Consider the following 27,530-nt stretch of genomic DNA (forward strand, 5'->3'; position numbering starts at 1 on the left):
CCACAGAGCACAATCACATTTTCACACCTCACAAAAATTATGCCTAACTCTCAGCCACCATCTTAACCTTGGCTTGGGAGGATTTGTGCCCTTAAATATATCCTAGAAATATTTCAAAGGTTTCTGAATACCCAGAAGCTTCATTAATACAGTCTGATAGGAAATTGTTATTAATGCTTGGTAGAGGTTGGATAATTAAAAAGCTCAGTAGTAGGAATTATTTTTAGAAAATAGAATTCCTTTTCAGCAGGGCAGTTTGTTTCTTGCTTAGTTATGGTTCACATATAGGAGTCCCCTGCGGATTTTACTCTGCTAGTCGTTGCTGACTATAGGGGTCAGTGCTCATCTCCGTTTCAAAGCCATTGAGCCAGCGCTGTCCAAAGACATTTCCATGGTCTTATGGCCAGCATGACATTACAGAGCGCTGTAACATCCCACCAAAATGGTACCTATTTATCTACTCACATTTGCATGCTAACTACCCAGTTGGCAGAAGTTGGTGCGAGACGGGAGCTCACACCGTTGCATAGTACTTGAGTGTCAAACCTGGGCTGCTGGCTTTCCAGCTGACAAACCCAGTATCTTAACTGCTAAGTCACCTTTATGGTTCACATATAAAATGGGGGTAAATTTGCATCTGATTTAAAATGTAACATAGCTCATAATAATCATTTACCTTTTGCAAGTTTTATATCCATTTTCTAATGAGTGATCCAAATAGTAGCCATTGCTACAAGTTACCACACACTTTCCATTCTCCATAAAATATTCTTCTGTACAATTGATGCAAGCATCTGCTCCTGGGCCTCAAAAGCCAACAGAACAAAAATGATAAAAAAGTGCTGTATCCTCAATAAAGCATAGATAGTAAATATTCACTGTATAATTTAGTAGAGTAATTACTAATTTGGAGGGATGAAAAGTGATATTATTCCATGTAAACAAGAATGTTAAAAAGATATTCAAGCTCAACCAATTATACTGGCTTTTGTTTTATACTGGCTTTTGTTTTAGATTTGTTTTTCTTGTTAATGTTGGTAATAGTTACCCCAGCAAAGAAAGAGAGAAGCTGTTCATACTGTAATCAATGGGTACTATCTGAGCATGGCCTAATGACAACCATATTTATGATAGCATTGTGTCTTTCTACAAAGCTTAGTACTTATTCTATTTTGTTGCAAGGTAGGCATAAATTATTTAATTAAAAAAATAATATTAGAAATACCTTCACAAGAAGCACAGGTATGATGGCATGGCTCACAATCTCTGCCATTATAATATTTGCCTGCTTCACAGCGTATAGCACATCTTGTTCCTTGTAAACTACAAAAAACACAAGGAGATTTAGGTAATTTCAGCTAATAAATTTAAGAGGAAGAGAAAATACATTTATGGATTATAGTGAGTGCCATTTATATCATTTATTAAAGACTCATTGATTAAGGTGTGTTTTTAACTGATGTATTGAACTTCGGTATATTTTCTTTATCAATACAAGCAAGTATATATGTAGCAGAAAAGTGTTGAAGGAGTAACATAATTCTTCAGATGGAGTGGGATTGCACGTGTTTTTTCAATTTTTAAAAAAACTTGTTTCAGTATTGCTCCTGGTACCTGACAGTTACAACATCTAGCAATAGCTAATTCAGATTACAATATCCATGAAAAATGAGTACTATTATAAATTTCAAACTCTATAAATAAAAGTTTTAGCCTTTTAAAGAAATCTTTCCTATTTTATCTTCAAACTGTTCATTTTTGTATCATTTAGCCTGATTATGAATCTGAACAACTCAGAAGCTTTTGGGCTATTAAAAACCAACAAAGATATATTTTAATTGTGGATTTACATAAATTATAGAAACAATTACAAAAACAAATTATTGATTTTTTCTGTATGATAATTCTTAAATATTAGACATATTGCAGAATGAGAATACAGTGCTTTGGTTTTATGTTCTACATTAATCCATGATTAATCAGGACAATACGTGCATTTGCAAAAATATTTGTAAACAACTTCACATAAAAGCTAAATATAATGTTAAATAATATTTTTCTGGAAAGTTAGAAACTTCTTTCACTATCATGTTAATTAAAGTCAAACATTTCCTTACCTTAGACCATGTCTGCATTCTGTGCATGTATGAAATTCAGTGCATGACCTACAATTTTCACTGCATTTACGGCAGACAATCTTATCTAAAAAGAAATTCAATGCAGAAGAAAATTAAGATTAATCATATTCAAAAGTACATTAAATTAACACTTAAATAATATTAAATATTTACATACCAATTTTTCCCAATTTATTTGTAATTTGTAATTGTAAATATATTTCCAAAATGTCATTACATCTGGAAAAATATCATTCAATAACTCCTGTTTTGTTTCATTTACTTATAGTAAACCTGCTTAGTAATGTCAGATACTCTTTTTTTTAAAAGAATAGGATATTTTTTAATTTTTAATTTTTATTTTAATTCCATTTATATCCCGCCCTTCTCCGAAGACTCAGGGCATGTATATATTATAGTTAGTCCTTGACTTACAAAGGTTTGCTTAATGATCTTTTGAACTTACAACAGCACTGAAAAAAGTGACTTATGACCATTGCAGCATCCCTATGGTGACATGATTTACATTTGGATGCTTGACAACTAACTCACATTTATGATGGTTGCAATGTCCAGGGGTCATGTGATCACCTTTTGCAACCTACTGACAAGCAAATCAATGGGAAAACCAAATTCACTTAACAACCATATTACTAATTTAACAATTGCAGTGATTCATTTAACAAATGTGGCAAAAAAAGATGTAAAAAGGGGCAAAACTCACTTAACAAATTTCTCACTTAGCAATATAAATTTTGGGCTCAATTATGGACTACCTGTATTCACCTTCAATGAACTCTTTAACCTTGCCATACCATACCTAAATGTCCATACCATACCATATCATACTTCTCCTTTTCTCCATTTCAGAAACTTGTAATACTATTACATAAAGACTATCTAAACTACTTAGAAATTAAAACCACATTTTTCTACTACGTCACAACAAGCAAAATTATCTGTGTTCTGGTTAAGAGATAAGTTTATTTCTTGCTTACCTATAAATAGAACAATCTGCTATAGAGATCGTTCTGACCCTGTTTGACATAATATTTCAAAACCGCATAGTCTTCTTTGTTTCATCAAACTTTGAATAACAGTTTATCTGTTTGCTTATGTATTTATTTAATTGATTTTCAAGGCTGTCCAGTCAATCAACTGGCTGTCCACAAAGCAACAAATTGATTTTTATTATGCTTCATTTTATTGGTTTTAAGTGGGTTTTTTTTAACACATTTGAGTTGTTTGGTATATAATTCTAAAGTTCTGATTAAAATTTTACAGAGTTCAAACTGAAATGAACAGCACTATATTGAATGTACTGCATGTAAGCATTTAATTTTACAATTCCTTGAATATTAAAACAATCGAAAAATATAAAAAAATCTTACTGTTATCCAGGTAAAAGCCCTCTGGGCAGGTGGTAATACAATTTCTAGTCTCTTCATTGATAAAGTAACCAGGTTTACAGGTATTACATTGATCACTATGACTTCCAAAACATGTTTCACAGTTGGGCGAGCACTTTTTACAACGTTTCTTGTCTGCACTATAGTGACCAGGTGGACAGTTGGAAACACAGATTCTTTATTGTAAAAAAAAAAAAGAAGAGACATATATGGTATTGAGCTGAACAGAATTAATCAGATAACAAATAATTTTGTTTGAATAACAAAAGCAGAATAATGTTTTCTGATACTAGAGCCAGATACAAATATAAATCAAACACTTCTTTTTGTTTAAACAAAACAGCTCAATTCACTTCCAATCTTAACTGGACAGAGGGATATAACTCTAAATACACAATATTTAAGATTTAAAAAATTGCATTTTAGATGAGCATGATTTAAGAAAATTAAGATGCAAATCTTTTAGCAAATGTACATTGGACCAAATCAATTCAAAAAGCACATCTTTCATGACTAAGTTTGAAGTGTGTATTTCTAACCTTGTTGAACTCTTTCCCATTCTGTATTCCAATGTTCAAGTTATTTTTTTTAAGTGGCATAAAGTAGAATTTAGATAAATATATGGAGAGAAAAAATATTACAAAGAATGTAGCCAAAGACAGAAAGGGGTGATTACAATCGAAGGGGAAAAAAACAACAAAATGCAGAATAATTTTGATAACAATAAAATGCTTTGGAAGTGGGTGAGCAGTGGTAAATAAGGAGCTTCCAACTGAGCAAATAAGTGATGAAATGATTTGGCATGACACTAAGAGGGAATGCTGGAAGGAACATTTTACAGATTTATATGGGAATGAAAGTGTGGAAGTAAAACAAATGCTATAAATGTTACTGTCCAAGAAAAACATAAAAGATGAACTAATAAATAAGTAAGAATGTTAAGAAAAAATAAGGCTGCTGTGTAGATAGTGTAACTGTTAACATATGTGATTTTCTTATGGAATCACTACACAATGTGGTGTTAATATGGGGGTGAAGACTACATCTGTGTCTGACAATTGGAAAAATGTTATCATGATTTCCTTGCATAAAGGGAAAGGCAGAAAAACTAAATGCAAAATCTCTAGGGAATTTATTAAGTATGTCTATGAATGCCATTGGCAGAATTCTGGCCCAGATTTGTAAAGTCAGAGGGCTATGATGATATATAATGAATGCTGTCTTAACTCATGCTTTTAATTTCTTTGGCTTACTATTTCTTCCTTCCTTTGTGTGCTCTCCATAACACTGCTTATCTGAAATGAGAATAGCATGAAGGATGTGTGTATGTATGTACATATGGCATTAAGATTGTAATACAGGTATTTTCATATAGTGGATAGCGATGTTAATGTGTTATTTAGATAGGCTTTCAAAATTCTGCTGTTATTCCCCACAACAACAAAGCAGCATTCCTAGAAACGCTGCATATTTCTTTCTTGACTGGGCCTACCTCAAAAGGTGACATCACTCTTGCAAGTTTCTCCAAGTTTCTTTCTGTTTTATCTTATTTTAAACAAAATCAAGGTGGGGTTATTTTGAATTTCTTTCTCATGTCTGGACTATATAATCTCTTGTCCAAGTTCTTCCCTGCATGCTTTTTCATACTTTCCCCAAAGGTCAGCTCTAAATTCCTCTACAATAACATTCATTTAACCCCTGTATGGACATTCCAACATTAGAAACCATTTCCAGTATAGCAAAATCACAAAAGTGATTTTGTGATCAGATCTCATATTTACAACTTTGTAGGTGTTAAGCCAAAGAAATCTAAATTGCAGTCCAGGGCTTTTTTTCTCATAGAACGCTCAGAATGGAGTTCCGGCACCTTTTTTGGATGGAACCTTGTAGGGTAGGCAAGGCGGGTTGTATGACATGTGTGAGTTCCGGCACCTTTTTCTTTAACAAAAAAAGCACTGGTGCAGTCACTGATTCACTTAGCAACCACTTTACTTCCCCAACCAGTTTGCCAGTCTCAATTAAGATTGCTAAACGAGGACTATCTATAATCGGCTGATATAAAATGTTTTATACTATGCTAAATGAGATAACACTGAAAATGAAGCCATCTTGGTATGATCTAATAAAATTTTTTCTAAATAGGAATTCTAACTAGTTTCAGACTGGCTTATTGCATGTATATTGTGTGAGAAGTAATAACTGTTTCATACCGTGTATTGTTTTTAGATTTATAGTAATAGTGTAGACAGTCATTGCAATGGTCTGGCCCTGGTCCACCACATCCAATCTTACTGCATTCAGCATTGCATGGACCTTTGAAAAAAGACCAAAGAATCCTTGTATTTTTATTGCCTTAAAGAAATTACTTCATGTCGTAACAGATAACTTGGGTTTCATCACACAACTAATTTGAAAGTTAAAAAAACTAAAAACTGAAAATGCTGAATAGAATTATATATATGATTTTTATTAAAATGTTTAAAGAATAAGGTAAAAGCTAACACAAACCAATAGAAAGAAGATAAAGTAAAAAGCAAAGTACAAGAAAGTTAAAGAAAAATGGAAAAGAAAGAAAATATAAAGTGGCTTGAAAAATATTCTTCATAGTAGCTATTAAGTGCAAATATTCAAAATATCTACAAGAACATAAGTTATAATAAAAAAATATTGAGTAGAATTTAAAGTTTCTAAAAGGTAAAGGTAAAGGTTCCCCCGCACATGCATGCTAGTCGTTTCCGACTCTAGGGGCCGGTGCTCATCTCCGTTTCAAAGCCGAAGAGCCAGCGCAGACTGCTTTTCTGGCTTGGTTGAAGAAATGGATAAACAGCAAGAAAAAAAAGCTGGCTATATTAATGGTTGTATTATTTTAAATATAATAATTAATGTTACCTGAATAGTCATCTACTCCATAATCTTCTGTAGGGTCTTCCAATGCACTCATGCGTACTCGATCGCCTTTTAAAAAATCATTTCTTGGAGAGTAAGGCTGGATGGACGTCCCATAAAGTACTAAGGACCATTCTTTCAATTTGCCTAGATGAATCATTTTGGGAACACATGAAATTCCATGAGGAAACGTATTCTCTTCAATATTTATGGTAGCATATTTCAAAGAACTGTTGCCTTTACCTGTTGCTGTTGAAACTATCTGGCTCAGGACACGAGGGATGAACTGCCCAGTGAAGAAGAGAAGAGAAGAAACACTCTACTACTCACTGTTGCAACTGTGGGAGCTCTTCCTCCCTCTTCATAGAACCTATTGAGATGAACTGCCCTGTGAGGAAGTGCAGCAGGATCAACTGTTCTGGCAGGATCATCTGGCTCTCCCCACAAAGGATTCACTGCAGCTGTGTTTGCTATTTATCTCTTTCCTCTCATTCATCTTTTCTGTATCTTTTTAGACGTTAAGCCTATAATGCAGGGGTCTTCAAACTTGGCCCTTTTATGACTTGTGGACTTCAGCTCCCAGAATTCCTCAGACAGTGTGCCTGGCTAAGGAATTCTGGGAGTTGAAGTCCACAAGTCATAAAAAGGCCAATTTGAAGACCCCGACTATAATGTTTCATTATTCTGCATGGAGTGGTTAATATTGTTGTAAATATAAAGCAAGGGAGGCACTTACTATGGGCCCATAAGCACAGGCGGGCTAGATTCCCATTAGCACCCCTTCCTTGTTCCTCAACTTTAATAACTAACCTGATTGCACAGGTTAAAGAGCTTCAATTCGTTCACCATTGGGGGCCAGTTCTTCTTTGGGACACAGAGAGTTTTATAAATGTGCACGAACATGCTTAAAACACTTATTGATACAAAACATTATCTTGCATCTGTACAAACCTACCAATATGAATTTGCAATTTTAGTATTTAGGAGGAAGACAGGAAAATGAGTTTTGAAATACTGTAATAAATAAAACATTTTAACAAAATATCACACATTCGAATAGCTTATTTAAAATTATTTTTATTGTTTGTATATGGAAGTAGAAAGATGGGCATATATAAAAGATCAAGGTTTCCTTAAGTTGATATCAACTCCTGGTGATTATATAGACACTTTATATAGTTTTCATGGCAATATTAAGGAATGGTTTGTTATTGCTTTATTCTTTGGTTTTATTTTTTGTTTTGCTTACTCAGTCCTGGCAATCTCCTATCCAAGTACTTATTAGATTCAATCTGTTTAGCCTTTTCAAGATAAGCAAAGGTTCTCCAGCCCCTAATGTGGCATATGAGAATATGCAACACATTTGAATTATATTGCTGCTTTTGCTCACTCCACAAATGATTATTAATCATAATTTCCAGGTAGAGTTTTCTTTAGTGTAATGAGTGAGAGATGATAAAATATGAGAAAATTGTACCAAAGGCACAGTCATTCATACAACTATGCTACTGCATTGTTGTGTGGGAATTCACGTGATTAAAACATATTATTCTACTACAGGCAAAGTTTCATATTTCCTCAGTTATAATGCTGTTCAAAGCAAACAAAACATTCATTTGCAAATGATGAACTGCAGAACAAACAGCAGTTTGTACCAGAACAAATGATGAATGTATATGTGTGAATTGGATCCCTACCATTTAAAGAAAATATTTTAACTAAAAGAATTTGCAGCAAAAATGAGATGATTCAGAAAGTAAAATTATTGGTGTATGCTGTAATTTTGGGCATGAGAAAAAGAAATTTCTATCTATATTTTTAGCACCAGGAATACTTGTGCAGCCAATCAATATTACAACCAATAGCATAATATCAGTTCAGTAAATAGTTGATAACCAAATATTCACTCCTACTAATATCTATGTCTGCACAAAATAGCTGTAGCAGGACAATCCTGTCAGCCCTTTGAGGTAGACAACAGCTAGTACTGACAAGAATAAACCATGAGTATTGGCACTGTCATTATTGCAAGGTTGCAATAACAGAAACTTGCAAGTCTGAAAACCATTCTCCCTTGCTTTACTTTACTTTCTAGAAAAGTAGGGAAGTTCCCTTTTGAGAACTTTCTCACATCCTTTTTCTTTCTGTAGATTGAGATAACTTTTACATGACCATTGTCTAGACCAGGGGTAGGGAACCTCGGCTGTTTTATGACTCATGGACTTCAACTCCCAGAATTCCTGAGTCAGCTGACTCAGGAATTCTGGGAGTTGAAGTCCATGAGTCATAAAAGAGCCGAGGTTGCCTACCCCTGGTCTAGACTCTAGTCTATGTCTCTTCCTCATGTTTCCCAAGGTCATTCCCACATATTTCAAATCCTGAATGCACAACCTTTTGTTCTACCAATCTCTCTTTAAATTAAAAAATACTAGTGGCAAATAATATGGACCTATAGCAATTTCAAAAGGAATTTGTGATTGTTTAAAGCATTCCATTCCTATTTAATATCTCATGAAACCACTGGGTTGTCACAGAGTTTTTAATGGTAATTTTGTGGTTTGTGAGCTGCCCATGTACTTGTATTAAAGATACAAAGCTATACAAATATTCTAGATGAATAAATGAATTGTGCTGCATATGATTGCATGAATAACGTATATTATAAGCAACTGACAGGATAATGCTTACTTATACATAAGGCTACTAAGAGAATTCCCACATCCCCTTTTTTTTGCTCTCTAATCCTCAGAAACCATTTGATGTGTTCACTTTTGCTAATGTGAAATGCTGAGATCAAGAAGTGAAAATTACAGCCCAGCCAAAATTTATTTAGCTCCCGCATCCTTCAAAAGTCTTTTTCTCTACAGCACCCAAAAGGAAGAGATGGAAAATCAAAACATCTCCAGGGTTTTCTTATTACCGTCCTCTGATGCTGAAGAGAAGAGAGGGACTGACAAAAAAAATCTTACCATCATTTTAGTTTTAGTTTAGTTTTATTTAATTTATATACCGCCCTTCTCCCTAGGGACTCAGGGCGGTTCACAGGGCATATATAAATTACGATACAAAAGTTAAAATAAGATTAAACCAAAGCCCAAATAAAACAATAATACAATAATAAAACAACAATTTTAAAAGCCCATATTCCCCCTTCAGGCCAGACCAGCTAATTCGAATAAGTGGGTCTTCAGGCCGCGACGGAAGGTTCGGAGGTCTGATGTCATCCGGAGCTCCACCGGCAGTTGATTCCATAGTGCCGGAGCGCCCACAGAGAAGGCTCTCCCCCTGGGGGCCACCAGTCGGCATTCCCTTACCGGAGGCACCCTGAGGAGGCCCTCTCTGTGGGAACGCACAGGGCGGAGGGGAGTTGACGCCGGCAGCAGGTGGTCCCTGAGGTAACCCGGACCCATGCCATGTAAGGACTTAAAGATCATAACCAAGACCTTGAACCTCACCCGGAGGTTTTCTTTGAGCTATTGAGAGAAAGAGTTTCAATACCCTAAAGCTTGCATTTGCCATAAGGTTCTAGAACACGGGTGTCAAACTCGCCACGTCACGTGATGTATTGCGACTCTTTTTGCATTGCCGGCAATGATGAAACTGGCTCACGGGCTGGCAGTTTGACACCCCTGTTGTAGAAGGCGAGGTACAGTGATTTCAATTATACTACAGCTGAACTAATTAGCTGAGTTATCTAACATTATTACATCATAGAAGCACAGAAATATGAAGCTGCTTTATAAGGGACTCAGAATCTTCTAGTTCATGGGTGTCAAACTTGATTGCATCACGTGACATAGCATGACATATCGTGATGTTTTTTGCCTTTGTGGAGCTGGGGGGGGCATGGCCTGTGCATGACGCATCCGCCCCGTGGGCCACTAGTTTGACACACCTGCTTTAGTTGAAGTGTTGTGAGTTAAATCTCTGTGGTAGACAACATTTGAAAAAAAAACACTTTATGGTATCAAAATTGGAAGTTAATACTTTCCCTGTCATCTCCACAGCTGGAATTATCACCCAATCTTCCCAGTAGATGTCATGGCTAAGTTTGCAAAAGCCATTTGATGATTAATATCAGGGTTCCCTAGCTATTGATGCTGGGAGACTTTGATATATAGTACGGGTGTCAAACTGCCGGCCCATGGGCTGGATGCATCATAGCAAAACCATGCCCACCCTATTGCTGGCAATGGCAAAAAAGTCATGATACGTCACGACATGTCACGTGACATTGCAAGTTTGACACCCCTGATATATAGCAAAAGACTTTTCACTTTTTTGAGTCTAAACAATATTTTATCTTTATAAATCAACTCAGCAACTACACTACGCTATACTATATTAAATATATAAAAGGTAAAGTAAGTAACCAGCAGAAAAATGTGTTCATACCTGGAGTCTTTACATTTCTTAGTTGAGATGGAGTATCGTAGATTTCTAAAATCCAGTCACCAGTTGCTTTTTCACCCCAGCAGTGAGTCGTCATGAACTCCCAGTTTTTAAAACCTTCCATAGAATGGTCAAATAACCTTTTAAAGAAAACCACAGCAATGTATGTATAAATACAACATGAAAATATATTCATTAAAAATTGCATTTGGTGTAATTGATTATAATCTATATGGATTTGTGTCAGGTTCCAATATCTACAAAGAAAGAATATAGGGATTCTTCTTAAGGATTCTGGAAGTAATGCTGTATTTTGGAACCACTAGCTATGACCCTACTTTTATAAGGAAAAATGCTCATTTAAATGGTCAAATTATACAACTATTGTTATTAAATCTAAAATAATAAAGCACAAACATTTAAAAAGTTTAGAAATTTGTGAACTAAAGTGACATTATTCAGGTGATCTGACATGATTTTATTTTAATATATCTAACCTACCTGTGTCATAATTGTGAAATAAGAAAGTGAATTTAACTCTTAGCTATCATTGCCAATATGTTGGCAAACCATTCAGTTCCAAACTTGGGACAGTCCAAAGTACTCTTGTATCTATTTGGGGGCTCTCTAGAATAGCATATTCCATAGAGGGATTCAGGAGGAGAAAAGAATCAATAAACAAAAGAGAGGAGAGTCACTTTGCTCAATTGGAAGTATCATCTACTTACATAATAGCCCACTTTTAATCCAAAGAGCATTTAAATAAAGGAATAGATAAGAGAAAGTCTTCTGTATATTTCTAATAACAACCAAAATTGCTTAACATAATTCTTGAACCTGATAGCAATTAGATTATATACATAGGGCTATATTCCAGGCATACTTTCAAGATATAACATGTTCAGGGATCAACTAGTATGATTATCTTCTTTAACAAGGCTTTTTCCCCCCAGTCCTCTTATGACCAGAATATACTCCAGAATGAAATATTCTTTTGTGAGCATCAAGACAAAAATTCAAGACAAAAAGTATTACAAATGCAATTAAGAGTCATGTCAGGATTAAATACAGACAAGGCCAGACTATATTTTGGCTTGGCACCATCCCCTTTTAGGAAGAACAGTGATAAGATTCATTAAGACATGGGTGTCAAACTTGCTGCATCACTTGACATGTTGTGACGTGACTTTTTTTGCACTGCCGGACCTGGGGTGGGCATGGCCTCCATATGATGCAACCGGCCTGTGGGCCGGCAGTTTGACACCCCTGCATTAAGATTTATTTCTTCCTTCAACTGTTTTCTTGAAGTACTATTCTTATTCTACTCTTTTGTAATTTGCAATGATCATTCCCAGTATCTGACAAAAGCTATTGCAGAAGATTACTGTATAGTTATTCTTGCCTCTGCTAATGTTCATAACAAAATTTAAGATTTCCACTTGATGTGTTCATTTTCTCAGAGTGGTTCCTCAATTTACCTTTTTAAAAAGTTCATACATTTTTTAAGCACACACAATTTGGAAAGTGAACTTCCATAAAAGTAAAGGTTAGGTACCTGTTAGCCAATAGCTGAGATCTTGTTCCAGAAGGAGAAGTTAAATAAATTGCCAGATCACCTCTCCGAGGATGTGTGATAGTGATTCGTACCACCACATGTTCCAGATATATTACATGGTGATTGGCATTGTCTGCACATCCTGTGGCTTTGTATATTGAACGGACGCCATTATCTGGCCCATTACGAATATTATCTGGTCGTATTGTTCTATTTGAAAAATACAAGCCAAATTCAATATCTAGCAAATATGGTAAATTTATCATATCTAAAACATCTGTGAAGTACAGCTTGTCCTCAACCTACAGCCATTCATTTAGTGTCTATTTGAAGTTATCATGGCACTGAAAAAAATGACTCACGAACAATTTTCATGCTTAAAACTGTTGCAGCATCCCCAGGGTCACATGACCAAAATTTGGGCGCTTGGCAACTGGCATGTATTTACAATTGTTGCGCTAACCTAGGATCATGTGATCACCATCTGTAACCTTCCCAGCTGGATTATGACAAGCAAAGTCAATTGGGGAAAGCTAAATTTGCTTAAAAAAAATTCATTGATTCACTTAACAACTGTGGCAAAAAAAGTTTGCAAAATGGGGCACAACTCACTTGACAACTGCCTTGCTTAGCAATGGAAATTTTGGGCTCAACTGTGGCCATACGTATTTTTTTCCCTCTCTCTTTTTGTGCATAGCTGTGAGAACTATTTGAAGAGGTGCTTGGTGAATCTACTGAAGCTCCTGAACCTATTATCTGAAGAGTTAATTGTTATCCCCTTGAAAGGTGGGCACAGGTAATTCAAAGGCTCCCTCACATTGTCTGAGTGTGCATAGACTGAGCATGCATGGAGCATAAACAAACAGCATGCAGAAACTCTTATTGAGCATAATTTGCATTAGGCTTTTTTTTCAACAAAAGAGTAAAGAAGAAGATCCTGTTTAACAACTAGCTTATAAAAACATTCATGTAAAAAAAATTAGCCACCGTTCACAGTCTGGGTAAATATTTTTGATCAATATCTTTAATAAATATTACTTGATTTGTCGATCTGTGTTCTCAACACAGACATGCTGTGGAGGGACTGTTGTCCACTTTTCTGCTTCTACCACCATAGCTTCAGCATCCATCAATCCAAATCCATATAAGTGGCTAACTACAAAGCATAAAATATTATTATATTCTCAAAGTAGTTATTTTCATTTTCATACAACACATTTATACTTCATTTAATCCCTTTTCCTCAAAAATACATCGTTTCGTATCACATGTATCCTGTCTTCTTAAACTGCCAGTTAGAGCTGCAATAATTGGTCTGATAATATTAATTATTAATGTAGGTTTCTCCATGTTATTTTGCAGTCTGGACAAAGATAGTGAAAGACATCAGTATCAGTTTAGTGGAATATGGAGAAAGCTGTAGGAAATGAGACAAATGAAAAATGAAAAAAGGTGCTGGGAAATAATTCTTGGAAGCAATGCATATATGTTTTAATGTATCCCATGCTTTAACAAATACATCTTGAGTTTTGTTGGTTAAATTTATAATTCCCAACAGCCCTGAGCTTTGTCTTGTTGGCTTTATCCAATGACAGATAATTTAGCAAATCCAGCTAACAGTTTTTCAAAGCATTAAATAACAGATATGAGTTATGTCTTTGAAAACCATTATTAATCAATGATATATAAATATCATAATGCAGACTCAGCAGGGTAAATTATGGGCTTAAAGGAATACTCTATTAACAATTTGCACTATAGGTTTTAAGAATTATGACTGCTCTCCATGTTACGGAAATAAATTGCCAGTACTTTGAGGACTGATATCTGTAAATTTGATGGATTATTTAGAGAAATACACATTATTTTTTAAAAAGCAAGATCTTTGTATTACTCCAAAAAATAGCCAAAGTCTATTCACATGGTCACTTTTTAAAAATTTCATTTTTTCATTCTTGAGAAAAGATTATTACTCAATATTATAATGTCTAGTTTAATTTGCCATGAATGACAGTACTCTTAATGTTTCAAACTGGTTTTGGTGATGAATAATGAGTAGGAATCAGATGTATCCTGCCATTTTTTAAAAATGCACACATATATACATTTAAATATAATCCCTCCTTAATTCAATTCAAGAAGTATCATGTTGAGCAGTTATTAAAGTTTCCATATGGAAATGTTCCAGACAGCTGATGGATGGCTGTCTGAAATGCTTTGTACTTTAAAGTTTCTGATCAAATGGATTGGGGGCTAAGCAGCTTCAAGAATCAAGACAAGCCAATCATTTTCACAGAGTAAATAATAACAATTTTGAGAAAACATTACAGAGGGAAAAAAAATCATCCATTCAATCTCACACTGTAAAGTTATCCTTTTATGTATGTGTAAATTAAAGCTGTGAGGGTTATTTTAACTGATATTAACCAATTCTAGAACCTCTTGAAGATATTATGTCATGTCTTAGAAATGACTTTTATGCCATTTTTCTGCCTGAAAAACATAACTCTGGAGCATACTGTTTTTGGAAATGCCTGTGTCCTAGACTGAAAAAGCTGTTCTTGCACATGAATAATATGTACAAAAATTGTTAACCTTTTCATGTGAATCCCAGCAAAGTTTGCCTCATTAAAAGGAATCATTATTGGTAAAGTATTATCCAATTCTGTCATAATTTTTTTAAAAAAGATACAATTTTCTCTTATTTTTTTTGAAGCAATTATCCTCAAACTCCTGCATATATTTATTTATTAATTGACATGCATTACTTCCCATGTGCATTCTACTAAAAAAGAAAACAAATTAAAATTTGTTGATTTCCAAAAATAATGCAATATATTGTGATCTGAAACAGTTTTTTGGGGGGATTCTTGGTGCTGAGTTGGTTATTGGTTTACCTCAGGCATGTCAAATTGGCGGCCCGCGGGCTGCATTTGGTTATGCAGGCCACACCCACACTGGCTCCGCAAAGGCAAAAAACTCCCAATACGTCACCATATGGCCTGCATTGCGATTAGGCTTGCCACACCTGGCTTACATAATATTTCATTACCTGCTTAGGTAACATCTTTGGTGCTACTGAGTATAAGGTTTGCTCCCTATTTATATACAAGTAATCCTCAGCTTAAGATCACAGCTGGGATTGGAATTTTGGTGAAAAGGTGTTGGGATTGGATCCAATTGTTTTACCACTTTTTATACTTGATTTTAAGGGACGCGGTGGCTCAGTGGGTTAGGACGCTGAGCTTGTCGATCGGAAGGTCGGCAGTTTGGCGGGTCGAATCCCGAGTGCCGGGTAGCAGAGTGAGCGCCTGTTACTCGTCCCAGCTTCTGCCAACCTAGCAGTTCGAAAGCACGTAAAAATGCAAGTAGAAAAATAGGGACTGCTACGGTGGGAAGGTAACAGCGTTCCGTGCGCCTTTGGCGTCTAGTCATGCCGGCCACATGACCACGGAGACGTCCTCGGACAAGCGCTGGCTCTTCGGCTTTGAAACGGAGATGAGCACCGGCCCCTAGAGTCGGAAACGACTAGCACGCACGTGCGGGGGAACCTTTACCTTTTATACTTGATTTTTATAAAACAGATCTGTCCCTACTGTCATCACTTTGAGATTGGAAGAACTTCCTGCTTGCTCTTAAGATTCTTTTCAGGTTCCTTTTCTTCTGTAAATGTCTTTCAATGATTATGGCACAAAGTATCCTCCTCCTCCTCCTCTTACCAAATATTGCAGTGAACTGATAAAGAATATTCTAGAACAGGGGTCAGCAACCTGAAACAGTGAAAGAGCCACTCGGAACCGGTTGCCTCACAAAAGGAAAAACTGGGAGCCGCAAAAAATGTGTGTGCACATGCACGTACATGCGCGCATGCGCAGAACAGGGTTTGACTGAAGAGTGGAGCCAAGGCGAGATATGCACCTACCCTGCATATTTGAATTGATTGGTTGAAATTTTTTAGTCCCGCTTTTTTTTTTGGACTGCACATGGCAGAGGACTGGGAGCCGCAAGAGACAGCTGAAAGAGCCGCATGCGGCTCCGGAGCCGCAGGTTGCAGACCTGTGTTCTAGAAGAATAGTTCTTCATAAATAATGTATTATTAGAATTAGTATATGAATACAAATTTCTATATTTATATTAAATATCACAAACTACAGTGTATGTTACAGGTAAGTACTCAGTGAGAATAAGAACCATTGGTTCTAATCCAGATATGGAACTTGAAGGCTGGGAGATTCAGTTTTCATTCATTCATTCATTCATTCATTCATTCATTCATTCATTCATTCATTCCCTTAAATTGTTTCATTTACCTATGAAAGTTTCAGCAGTAGTATAATTATCTTTTACCATGCTGGATAGCCAATCAGTAGATTAGCAGGAACAAAAGTTTTTCAAATCAGCTTGACTTTGAGCAACCTGGCATACATTTAGTTAAAAGCTATTAAACAAACATGGTTTGCTAGGTAGTTGCATTTAATGTCCATTCCTCAAATCTGTGGGTAAGTCTAGGCCAAAACACTTCACTAGTCTAACCAATTTATTTTAACATCCCTCTGGGGATCAATGAATACATATCTATTTTTAAAAAAAAAAACAAACCTGATGATTTAAACTCTACAGTAATGAAAGTTTCTTAAACCTGGGATTGCCAAACAAACAAGTCAAGCAGTTCAAGGAAACAACACGCTAACCCATGTTTGAGTACCAGTTTTCAGTAATGTTTGAGCAAGAAATTTATAACATTTACCTGTTTTGTCCTCTATGATTTTTTATTTCTAAAGTAATATCCTCACAACCCTGCCATTCGGCTGTTTGTTTATGTCTTGTGGAGGAAAAATAAATGAATCTCATTGTCCTCTATGCTGTTTTTGAACAGTGCAGTTTATTTGATAAAAGCGTGTAGGATAACATTATAGCTTAAGCCAGTAAATGGCTAAATGTGTGTAGGATAAGATTGCAGCCAAGGCTAGCTTTAGAAAACTGCTTGGCTTGTTTTCCTCATACACCTTATTACGATACTGTCATTGAAGAAATATGTTCCAGCCAAAATAAAATTATAGTACATTTCCAAAGGGATTCAGTCTGATCATTGTAATTTATTCTATGAAAAACAGGTTTTTAATTATTATTTTTGGCTGCAACTGGGGACAATAGTGAAATATTACACTAAATAATGCCACGTGCAATAGTAAAATACAGTTCCATTTTTGCCAGAAGCAATATACGGTGCGCACGTATATACTCTCCACATCAAATTAAACATTGGAGATTGCTATTTAAGCTAAATCATTTGCTTTTGCTTCATCCAAAACTAACAAGAGGTTGAAAGGGAGTTATAGTTTTATTGAAACCACTTGCTCAGCTTACATTGCCAAAATAATTGACTTAAAACTATTCATTTTAATTAGGTTAAAGTTGATGCTTCAGTTCCATTGTGAATAGGAATAATTTTGTTCCTTTGTTCTTTTTATAATTTAGTATGAGGTAGTGAATAACTACATACATATATTGCACTGTATGGAATACTAACCTGCAACTGCTACAAAATGCAGTGGGATAGATTTTATGAATAACTATAATCATGACAGAAAATAAGATAACATTTTTAAAATATTAATTTAATGGACACACCTCCTAGGTGTTTTGTTATATTCATACAATGGATAACATTCCAGCAATATGGAACAATAATATTTCTCAACCATATTCCAGTGATATTTATCAATTTTTCATGCTATCTCATGTTTGATTTCCATAAGTTGAACACATAAAACAGAAACGTAAAATGCTCTCAGAGAAAAGTAGCAAATAAATGAAGCTGCATAAATAATAAACTAGAATTCAATTATTTTAACAATATTTTCTACAATTATTGTGGCATTTAGAATAATACCCAGCATATACTGTTGTTATTTTGACAGTGCGGTAGGAAATATTTGATAGCTAGTACACTCCTTGAGAAAAGGTGGAATATAAATTTAATAATTAAATAATAAAACATTAACATACAATATGAATCATTTTTCAATTTATGTTTTCACACAAAATATAGTAAATTTTATAATAGGTAAGAACAACATAAAAGATAAAAAAAATTAAACATCCAACTGAAAATTATGGCGTAGAATTTGTTGTTATGACCTGAGTAGGCATCTGCATGTATACTCTGTATGTCATGAATCTTTTTCTTATAAATATTAATTTGAAATCAATATCATTCATTTAATGCGTATGTATAAGATTCAAATGTCTCACTATTTAAAACAACTGATTTATGTGAAAGAGTTGTTAGAAACATATTTTCCAAAAATGCATTCCTTAATAAGTATATTTTTGTTAGTACTATTCCCAATATATACATTTAAGTACACAATTTTTAATAGTGAATTTTATCATATAATATCAATATGCACATTGTAATATGCTACTCTTAGAGATGCATACTGATTAAATTTATATTATTTATTTATGAATATTTATAACAGATTGTTCCAATCAACCCATATAAGAGATAGCTGAGAATCATTTTACTTTCAAGAATAATATTTTCTTTGTAATGAGGATTCCTTATTTTACCTAAAACACAGCTATATACAAGAGGCATAAGTCTTGATCTTGTGACCTCATTTACTTTATTAGTGTAAATAAAAAGAAGCTGCATAAATTATACCTGGTAGGAAAACACTTGGACTTAAAAATAAAGGGAAATTTAGAAATAAAGAAATAGTAAGGACTTTATTGAATAAGGCCTGAAATGTTGACTATGAAATGAAAACTTACCCTTGTAACCAGCTGCATTGGTTTTCCAGTCATTGGCAATTAGATGTCCAGCCCGTGAAGTCCTTACAATAATATGTTGAATATCCCTCCATGTTAGTAAACGACTAGAAAAAGACAATAAAATGTGATTTTCTAAAGGGAGAAAAGTATAGACATGGAGGTGGTTATCTAAAAGACAGAAACATGTCAGAAATATTCAGAGCAAGAATAAATTATGGGTTAAATTAGTCCTTTTTCATAATTAATATTTTGAAGGCAAAATTTTAACAAACAAAACTATTTCATTTGCATGAAAAAATTTATTTATTATTTATTTATTATTTAAACTTATATACCGCCCTTCTCCCGTAGGACCCAGGGCGGTTCACAAGGCAATTAAGACAATATAACAATACAAAAGTTAATAACAAATTAAAATAAATTAAATTATCCTTGATTGAATCTAAAACCCTTAACTCTAATTAAAACCCCCAATTACAATAGGTTAAAAATTAAAAGTTCTGAGTCCTGGCCGGAAAGCTCAAAGAGCCAGGTCTTCAGGTCCCGGCGGAACGAATGAAAATCTGGGGCAGTCCTGAGCTCTACGGGTAGCTGGTTCCAAAGGGCAGGCGCGCCCACAGAGAAGGCCCTCCCCCTGGGTGTCGCCCTCCGGCAATCCTTTGCCGACGGCACCCTGAGAAGGCCCTCCCTGTGGGAGCGCACAGGACGAAGGGAACTTGATGCCGGCAGCAGGTGTTCCCTCAGATATCCCGGACCCAAGCCATTTAGGGCTTTATAGGTCATCACCAGCACCTTGAATCTCACCCGGAGGGCAACCGGAAGCCAATGCAGCTCATGGAGTAGAGGTGTTACATGGGAATATTGGGGAGCCCCCATCACAACTCGCACGGCTGCATTCTGCACCAGTTGAAGCCTCCGAGTGGTCCTCAAGGGCAGCCCCATGTAGAGAGTGTTACAGTAGTCTAACCGGGAGGTCACGAGCACATGAGTGACTGTGCGCAAGGCATCTTGGTCCAGATAGGGCCGCAACTGGCGCACCAGGCGAACCTGGGCAAAAGCCCCCCTGGTCATGGCTCCTATATGATCTTCAAAACTGAGCCGCGAATCCAGGAGGACACCCAAGTTGCGAGCCCTATCGACGGGGATAACACCTCACCCCCCATCATTAAAGGTGGAATAGAATGATCCACTCGAGATGCCTGTACGCACAGCCACTCAGTCTTGGCAGGATTGAGTCGGAGCCTGTTCCTCCCCATCCAAACCCGAACCGCCTCCAGGCAACGGGACATCACAGCGAGGGCATCACTAAGTTGGTTTGGGGTAGAAAGAAAAAGTTGGGTATCATCAGCGTACTGATGATACCCCACCCCAAAACCATGAATGAACTCACCCAGCGGCTTCATATAGATATTGAACAGGAGGGGAGAGAGGACCGACCCCTGAGGAACTCCACAAACAAGAGACCTAGGGACGGACCTCTGCCCTCCCGTCAACACCGACTGCGAACGGCCCAAGAGGTAGGAGAACCACCGTAAAACAGTGCCCCCCACTCCCAACCCCCTGAGACGTCACAGTAGGATACCATGGTCGATGGTATCAAAAGCCACTGAGAGATCTAATAGGACTAGGACAGAGGAACAACCCCTGTCCCGAGCCCGCCAGAGATCATTCATCAGCGCGACCAATGCCGTCTCCGTGCTGTACCCGGGCCTGAAACCCGATTGGTATGAGTCAAGATAATCAGTTTCCTCCAGGAACAGGGGAAGCTGATGCACCACCACACTCTCAACAACCTTTGCTAGAAAGCGAAGGTTGGAGACCGGACGATAGTTATTCAAAATAGCTGGATCCAGGGCAGGCTTCTTGAGAAGGGGTCTCACCACCGCTATAATAATAGTTAATTATTATGTGATATTTAAACAACAGCTTCTGTAATGTATAGTCTCACTTTGAAGTGAGGCTGCCTGTCAATATGGCTAGGTCCTTGCCATGACACTTGGAAAGAGAGTGCACTAGGAGTCCTTGATGGTCTCTGAGCTTGCTTGTTTTTTTGCAGACGTTTCATTAGCCAAATTAGGTAACATCATCAGGAGTCCTTACTAGCACTGATAATGTTACCTTGTTTGGGTAATGAAATGGCTGCAAGAAAACAAGCTCAGAGAGCACTAAGGACCCCTCATTTCAACCCTGAGCTATAAATATTCTCCTTTATTAGAGACTGCATCACCTCTATACTAAACTGCAGATAGAGTGTGCTGGTTATGTTCATACCTATGCTCTAGCAACTTTGGCTACAATGAGAAAAAACATTAAAATAAAATCTCCTTGTAGGTTGTGCTTATAATGATTATTTCATGCTTGGCTTGCAAGGACAGGATGTTACAGCATAGATGAAGATCAAGAGATCTTCTTGGAGAGAAAAAAAGCACTGGGAAGATTTCCGATCCTGATTCTGATCCTTATGCTGGTAGAGATTACAAAGTTTGCTAGATTTAGGAAATGAGCATCTCCCCATATTTTATTTATTTAAATTTATATGCCTGCCTATCTCATTGTCTCTGGATAGTATACAAAGACTAAAAAACCAACAGTTAAAAACAACAGTTACAGGATCTCCAAGGTAAATGATACCTCACAATTATAAAATCGTATCAACAACAGAGCGAAGGCGTAAGCTTTTGTGGCCTATGTGTGCGCATATGCCTGTACTTGTAAAGAATTACCCCTCCTAGCAACCAGCAGCAAACAAGATCACCCCAAACAATTTATGACTCATCTTGTTAGAGGCCAGGACAAATTTTCTACATAGACAGATAATTCAGGGTTGGCCTGCATATAGGCTAGGCACTACACATATGGCAGAATCAATCGACCTTTGTTGGCAAAACAACAAGTGATAGACATGGGGTAAAGTCTTGGTAGATAATGCCAGCAAAATCAGAAATTGGTGATGCATAATTGGTGTAAGGACTTCTCTACTTTTAGACAAAATGTTTATGTCCATTCTTTTGAATAAATAAATTTGTGTCCCAGAGTAATCCAAAATCGCTGTTAATTTCATATTTGAAGCTACAAGCTTAAAATTTCTTTCATATCCCATTATTGCTTATTTACTCAGTATAAACAAGGCTTTTGTATAATAGCATCTTGCTGTTATTCTTTCCTATATGATAGTGCTCTGTTAATATAATTTAATCAATAGCTGTTGGTACAATTCATGTCCAGATTATGTTCTCCTATCAGAAAGGGCTAGGGTTGTAGTGCAGTACCACATTTTTATTTAGTTTCTCAAGCAAAATTATTTGACTTGATTCCAGCCACAATTGTAAATATTCCTATATAGATACAAAACTGCTGCCTTGATACGAATACATTTTCTGATATTTTAATTTTATTTATCTATTTGTTATTTTTATATTTTATTCATTTTTATTTAATTTTTATTTTTTGTTGGTTGAGGGACATGTTTATCCCAAGCATATTTAAACTTAGATACTGATGATGTTCTTACTGTTCTAAGCATATTATGCTGTATTATGTTCTATTTGTTCTAAGAATATTATGTTCTATTATGTGAATAGGTTCTAAGAATATTCTTAATCGTCTTCTGAAGCTGCAAGACATACTTTTGCTGCTTGCCATGTGCATTTGTGTTCTAGGACTAAAACTGAGCAAAGAAAAAATAGAATGAATGGAGAAAATCCAATGTATATTGAAATTCATAAAGATGGAATTAAAATCGATTTAATTACATAGCATCACCCATATACAGTACTTGCTAGTGTAATCTGTTGATTCTGTTTTATACCTACTCATGTACAAATGCTTTCAAGGTTCCAGTTACAGAAATAAGAGTGTAATATTTTTAACAGTTTGAAATCAAATAATAAGGAAGTGGTCTTCTCTAACAGGGTAAACCATATAGAGAAATAAAAACAAGAAAAAGTGAAAAGTGTAATATAATGAGGGGAAATTTTACAATGGTTGCACATATATCTGTGCAATGTCAATTTATATATCCTTGCAGTAAACAAGCAACATGAATACCAAAAGTCTTGAATTTGGTCTTCAGACTTAATCAGCAAAGAAGTACAGTATATCAAATTTATGCTTGCCCTAGCACAAAACTTCTACTGCACAATTCCTTTGATATACTGTATATTTCCCAATTCTTTCTCCTTTAATTCAGCTACTTATATATTCAGGTTGCACAGCCACCTGCTTAATGAAGGAAAATACTTATCTAGCAGAGATTGTTTGGTAAACCAATGATATAGCTAAGAGATTAAGAGTTTTGTTTAATTATACAAAACAGATGTGTTCAGCCTTATGAAGACTTTGTACTCTGTACCTTTAGAAAGGTACATGAGTTCATATATTAAATTAACATGAAAGCCAGCTGGTGACATGTCTTTTCTACTGATATTAATAGTATTTTCATACCTTTATAAAGTATAAATTTCTTGAATCTAGTCCAGGGGTGTCAAACTTGCCACGTCGCATGATGTGTCATGCCGTACTGCAACTTTTTCCCCCCATTGCTGGAGCTGGGGTGGACGTGGTTTTGGCATGATACATCTGGCCCATGGGCTGGCAGTTCGACACCCCTGATCTAGTCCCTAATGTCTAGAAGAGCAGTACTTTCCTAGTCTCTCAATACAATTCTCTAAGTATTACCCACCCCAGATATAACCAAATTCCTCAAGGAGTTAAATTCTGCAATATTTGAATATAACTCAAAATAACATTTATTTATGTAACGTAAAAAATTACCCATAACTCTACTTATATGCATTACAAGATTATTTGAAAAAATAAGCTGTAATGGTAAACACTGTTGGAATTTCAGCCATACAGAATCATACCAGAGTCAAAGCTCTCACCTTTCTCAGGGCTTCGATGTAATTTCTCTTATCTACTGAAGGTAGTGGCAAATTATTTCTGTACTGTTTTAAAGAAAGCTGCCTGGTGACATCCATGTAGTGATTAATATTGGTACTTGATTTCAGTCTTGTTTGTTTAAAGCAGAGTAAGAAAAAACTTATCAAAATTGCTTTGTAAAAATCTGTTTTATTGCTTTTATTTTTTATCTGTGTGAGTCACCAAGTAAGGATTCATTAATTTTAATTGACAGCTTGAATCTCCCAAAGGATAATTATTACCCTTTTGCTAAACCTTTCCAAGGCTGAAAAATGTATTTAAGGCTGTACCCAATGCTAAGTAAAAGATTGGCTACATTTCAAAAGCAAAACAACCTGCTTATAAGAAAAGAACCCACAAAGGACTACCTTACCATTGTTCGGACTATGCTAGTCAGATAAATTAGAATTTAATTTAGAATGAAAAGGGATAGCATCCCTGAATATGAAATTAAGTTTAGTTTAGTTTAGTTTAGTTTTATTTGATTTGTATACCGCCCTTCTCCCTAGGGACTCAGGGCGGTTCACAGGGCATATATAAATAACGATACAAAAGTTAAAAGGAAATTAAACCAGTGCCCAGTTAAAAAACAATAATACAATACTAAAAACAGCAATTTAAAAACCCATAATCCCCCATCAGGCCAGACCAGCTAATTCAAATAAGTGGGTCTTCAGGCCGCGACGGAAGGTTCGGAGGTCTGATGTCATCCGGAGCTCCACCGGCAGTTGGTTCCATAAAGCCGGAGCGCCCACAGAGAAGGCCCTCCCCCTGGGGGCCACCAGTCGGCATTCCCTGACCGGAGGCACCCTGAGGAGGCCCTCTCTGTGGGCACGTACTGGGCGGAGGGAAGTTGACGCCGGCAGCAGGTGGTCCCTGAGGTAACCCGGACCCATGCCATGTAAGGACTTAAAGATCATAACCAAGACCTTGAACCTCACCCAGAAGACAACTGGTAGCCAATGCAGCTCGCGGAGCAAAGGTGTAACATGGGAGTACCGGGAAACTCCCAAGACAACTCTCGCGGCCGCATTCTGTACCAGTTGGAGCCTCCGAGTGGTCTTCAAGGGAAGCCCCATGTAGAGAGTGTTACAGTAGTCAAGGCGAGAGGTCACGAGCGCATGAGTGACCGTACACAGGGCATCCCGGTCCAGATAGGGCCGCAACTGGCGCACCAGGCGAACCTGGGTGAAAGCCCCCCTAGTCACGGCCACTATATGATCTTCCAGGGTAAGCCGTGAATCTAGGAGGACTCCCAAGTTGTGAGCCCTATCCACGGGGGGTAAGAGCTCACCCCCCATAGAAAGAGATGGAACATTTTGAATGTCCCGGGATGCCGGAATGTACAGCCACTCAGTCTTGTCAGGGTTGAGTTGAAGTCTGTTCCTCCCCATCCAGACCCGAACCACCTCCAGGCAACGGGACATCACAGCGAGGGCATCACTGGGGTGGTTTGGGGTCAAAAAGAAAAGTTGGGTATCATCGGCATATTGATGATACCCAACTCCAAAACCACGAATGATCTCACCCAGCAGTTTCATGTAGATGTTGAACAGGAGAGGCGAGAGAACCGACCCCTGAGGAACTCCACAAACGAGAGACCTAGGGGCCGATCTCTGCCCCCCTGCCAACACCGACTGCGAGCGTCCCAGGAGATAGGAGGAGAACCACTGAAGAACTGTGCCTCCCACTCCCAATCCCCTGAGACGCCGCAGCAAGATACCATGGTCGATGGTATCGAAAGCCGCCGAGAGGTCTAATAGGACTAGGACAGAGGAATATCCCCTGTCCCGAGCCCTCCAGAGATCATTCACCAGAGCGACCAATGCCGTCTCCGTGCTGTACCCGGGCCTGAAACCCGATTGGTAGGGGTCCAAATAATCCGCTTCATCCAGGACCAGAGGGAGCTGATGCGCCACCACATTCTCGACAACCTTCGCAAGAAAGCGAAGGTTGGAGACTGGACGAAAGTTGTTCAATACAGCTGGGTCCAAGACAGGCTTCTTGAGGAGAGGTCTCACCACCGCCTCCTTCAAGACAGTGGGGAAATAACCCTCACTCAAGGAAGCAGATATAACCGCCTGGAGCCAGCCTCGTGTCCTCTCCCTAGCTGCATAAACCAGCCAGGAAGGGCACGGGTCCAACAAACATGTGGAGGAGCTCAGCCTCCCCATAATCCTGTCCACTTCATCAGGGGTCACAGAATCAAACTCTTCCCAGGTAACATTGACAAGACCGCCCGTGTCCTGATCGCCAGACTCTGCCCAGTTGGAGTCCAAACCGGTCCGAATCCGAGCGATTTTATCCGACAGATGTTGACTAAATTCCTCGGCACGACCCTGCAAGGGATCCTCCCTCACCTCCTGATTAAGAAGTGAGCGAGTCACCCTAAACAGGGCGGCCGGGCGATTATCTGCGGACGCGATGAGGGTGGAGAAGTAATTACACCTCGCCACCCTCATCGCTGCGAGATAAGACCTAATATAGGTTCTTAACCGCAACCGGTCGGGTTTGGATCGGCTAGACCTCCAACAGCTCTCTAGGCCCCGTTTCCGACGCTTCATCTCCCGGAGCTCCGCGGAGAACCATGGAGCTCGCTGGGATCTGCGCCGGGTCAGGGGCCGCAAGGGTACAACCCGGTCAAGTGCCTCAGTGGCTGCCCTTTCCCAGGCTTCCACTAAGGCATCCGCCGAGCTGTGAGCAATGGAGGCAGGTGGGGACCCCAGCGCCGCTTGGAATCTATCAGGATCCATTAAGCGTCTGGGGCGGTACCATCTAATTGGCTCCGTACCCCCACGGCGGGGGGTGGCAAAACGGAAGACCAGCCGCAGGAGATGATGATCGGTCCATGACAGGGGCATAATAAATGGAGAGCCCCCACCAAGATCATCCAACCACCGTCTAGATAAAAAAATCAGGTCAAGGGTGTGGCCTCCCTCATGAGTTGGTTCAGAAATTACTTGCGTCAGGTCCATGGCCGTCATGGAAGCCATGAACTCCCGAGCTAGCTCAGATGAACCTCCCAGGGATGGTAGATTGAAGTCTCCCAAAACTATAAGTTTGGGAAACTCAACCACCAACCCCGAGAGGATATCGAGCAGCTCGGGCAGGGCTGCCGACTAGGCGAAATGTACACCAGCAGCAAGCCCAACTGCGCCCCAGAACCAAATCTCACAAAGAGAGACTCACACCCAACTATCTGAGAAACGGTGGTCTCCCGCGGACATAAGGTCTCCCTAATAGTGACCGCCACTCCCCCACCCCTACCATGAGCTCGTGGCCGGTGTAGCACCCGGAAGCCTGGTGGGCAGAGGTCAACCAAAGGGACCCCACCCTCTGGGCCCAACCAAGTCTCCGTGATGCAGGCCAGGTCCGCATGCTCACCCTCAACTAAATCCCTGACGAGGGGAGCTTTGTTAACCACGGACCTGGCATTCAGGTACACCAGCCGGAGCTCAGGAGGCTGCACAT

The 27,530-nt window shown here is 37.9% G+C and overlaps 1 protein-coding gene across 1 annotated transcript in view; it reads right to left on the reverse strand.

The window, feature by feature from the left end:
* The window catches only part of PCSK5 (proprotein convertase subtilisin/kexin type 5), a gene marked incomplete at both ends in the record, with an annotated part of 222,828 nt that overhangs the window by 64,486 nt on the left and 130,812 nt on the right, over window positions 1-27,530 (reverse strand). The window contains 10 exons of the mRNA XM_081318873.1: window positions 677-806; window positions 1,226-1,323; window positions 2,118-2,202; window positions 3,509-3,702; window positions 5,737-5,839; window positions 6,416-6,559; window positions 10,808-10,944; window positions 12,360-12,569; window positions 13,398-13,515; window positions 19,140-19,243. Of these exons, the coding sequence (XP_081174999.1) occupies window positions 677-806; window positions 1,226-1,323; window positions 2,118-2,202; window positions 3,509-3,702; window positions 5,737-5,839; window positions 6,416-6,559; window positions 10,808-10,944; window positions 12,360-12,569; window positions 13,398-13,515; window positions 19,140-19,243 (1,323 nt within the window). The remainder of the gene's footprint in view (window positions 1-676; window positions 807-1,225; window positions 1,324-2,117; window positions 2,203-3,508; window positions 3,703-5,736; window positions 5,840-6,415; window positions 6,560-10,807; window positions 10,945-12,359; window positions 12,570-13,397; window positions 13,516-19,139; window positions 19,244-27,530) is intronic.

Source organism: Vipera berus (genome assembly GCF_964194415.1).
Source record: "Vipera berus genome assembly, chromosome: 2".
In the NCBI taxonomy this organism is placed as follows: Eukaryota; Metazoa; Chordata; class Lepidosauria; order Squamata; family Viperidae; genus Vipera; species Vipera berus.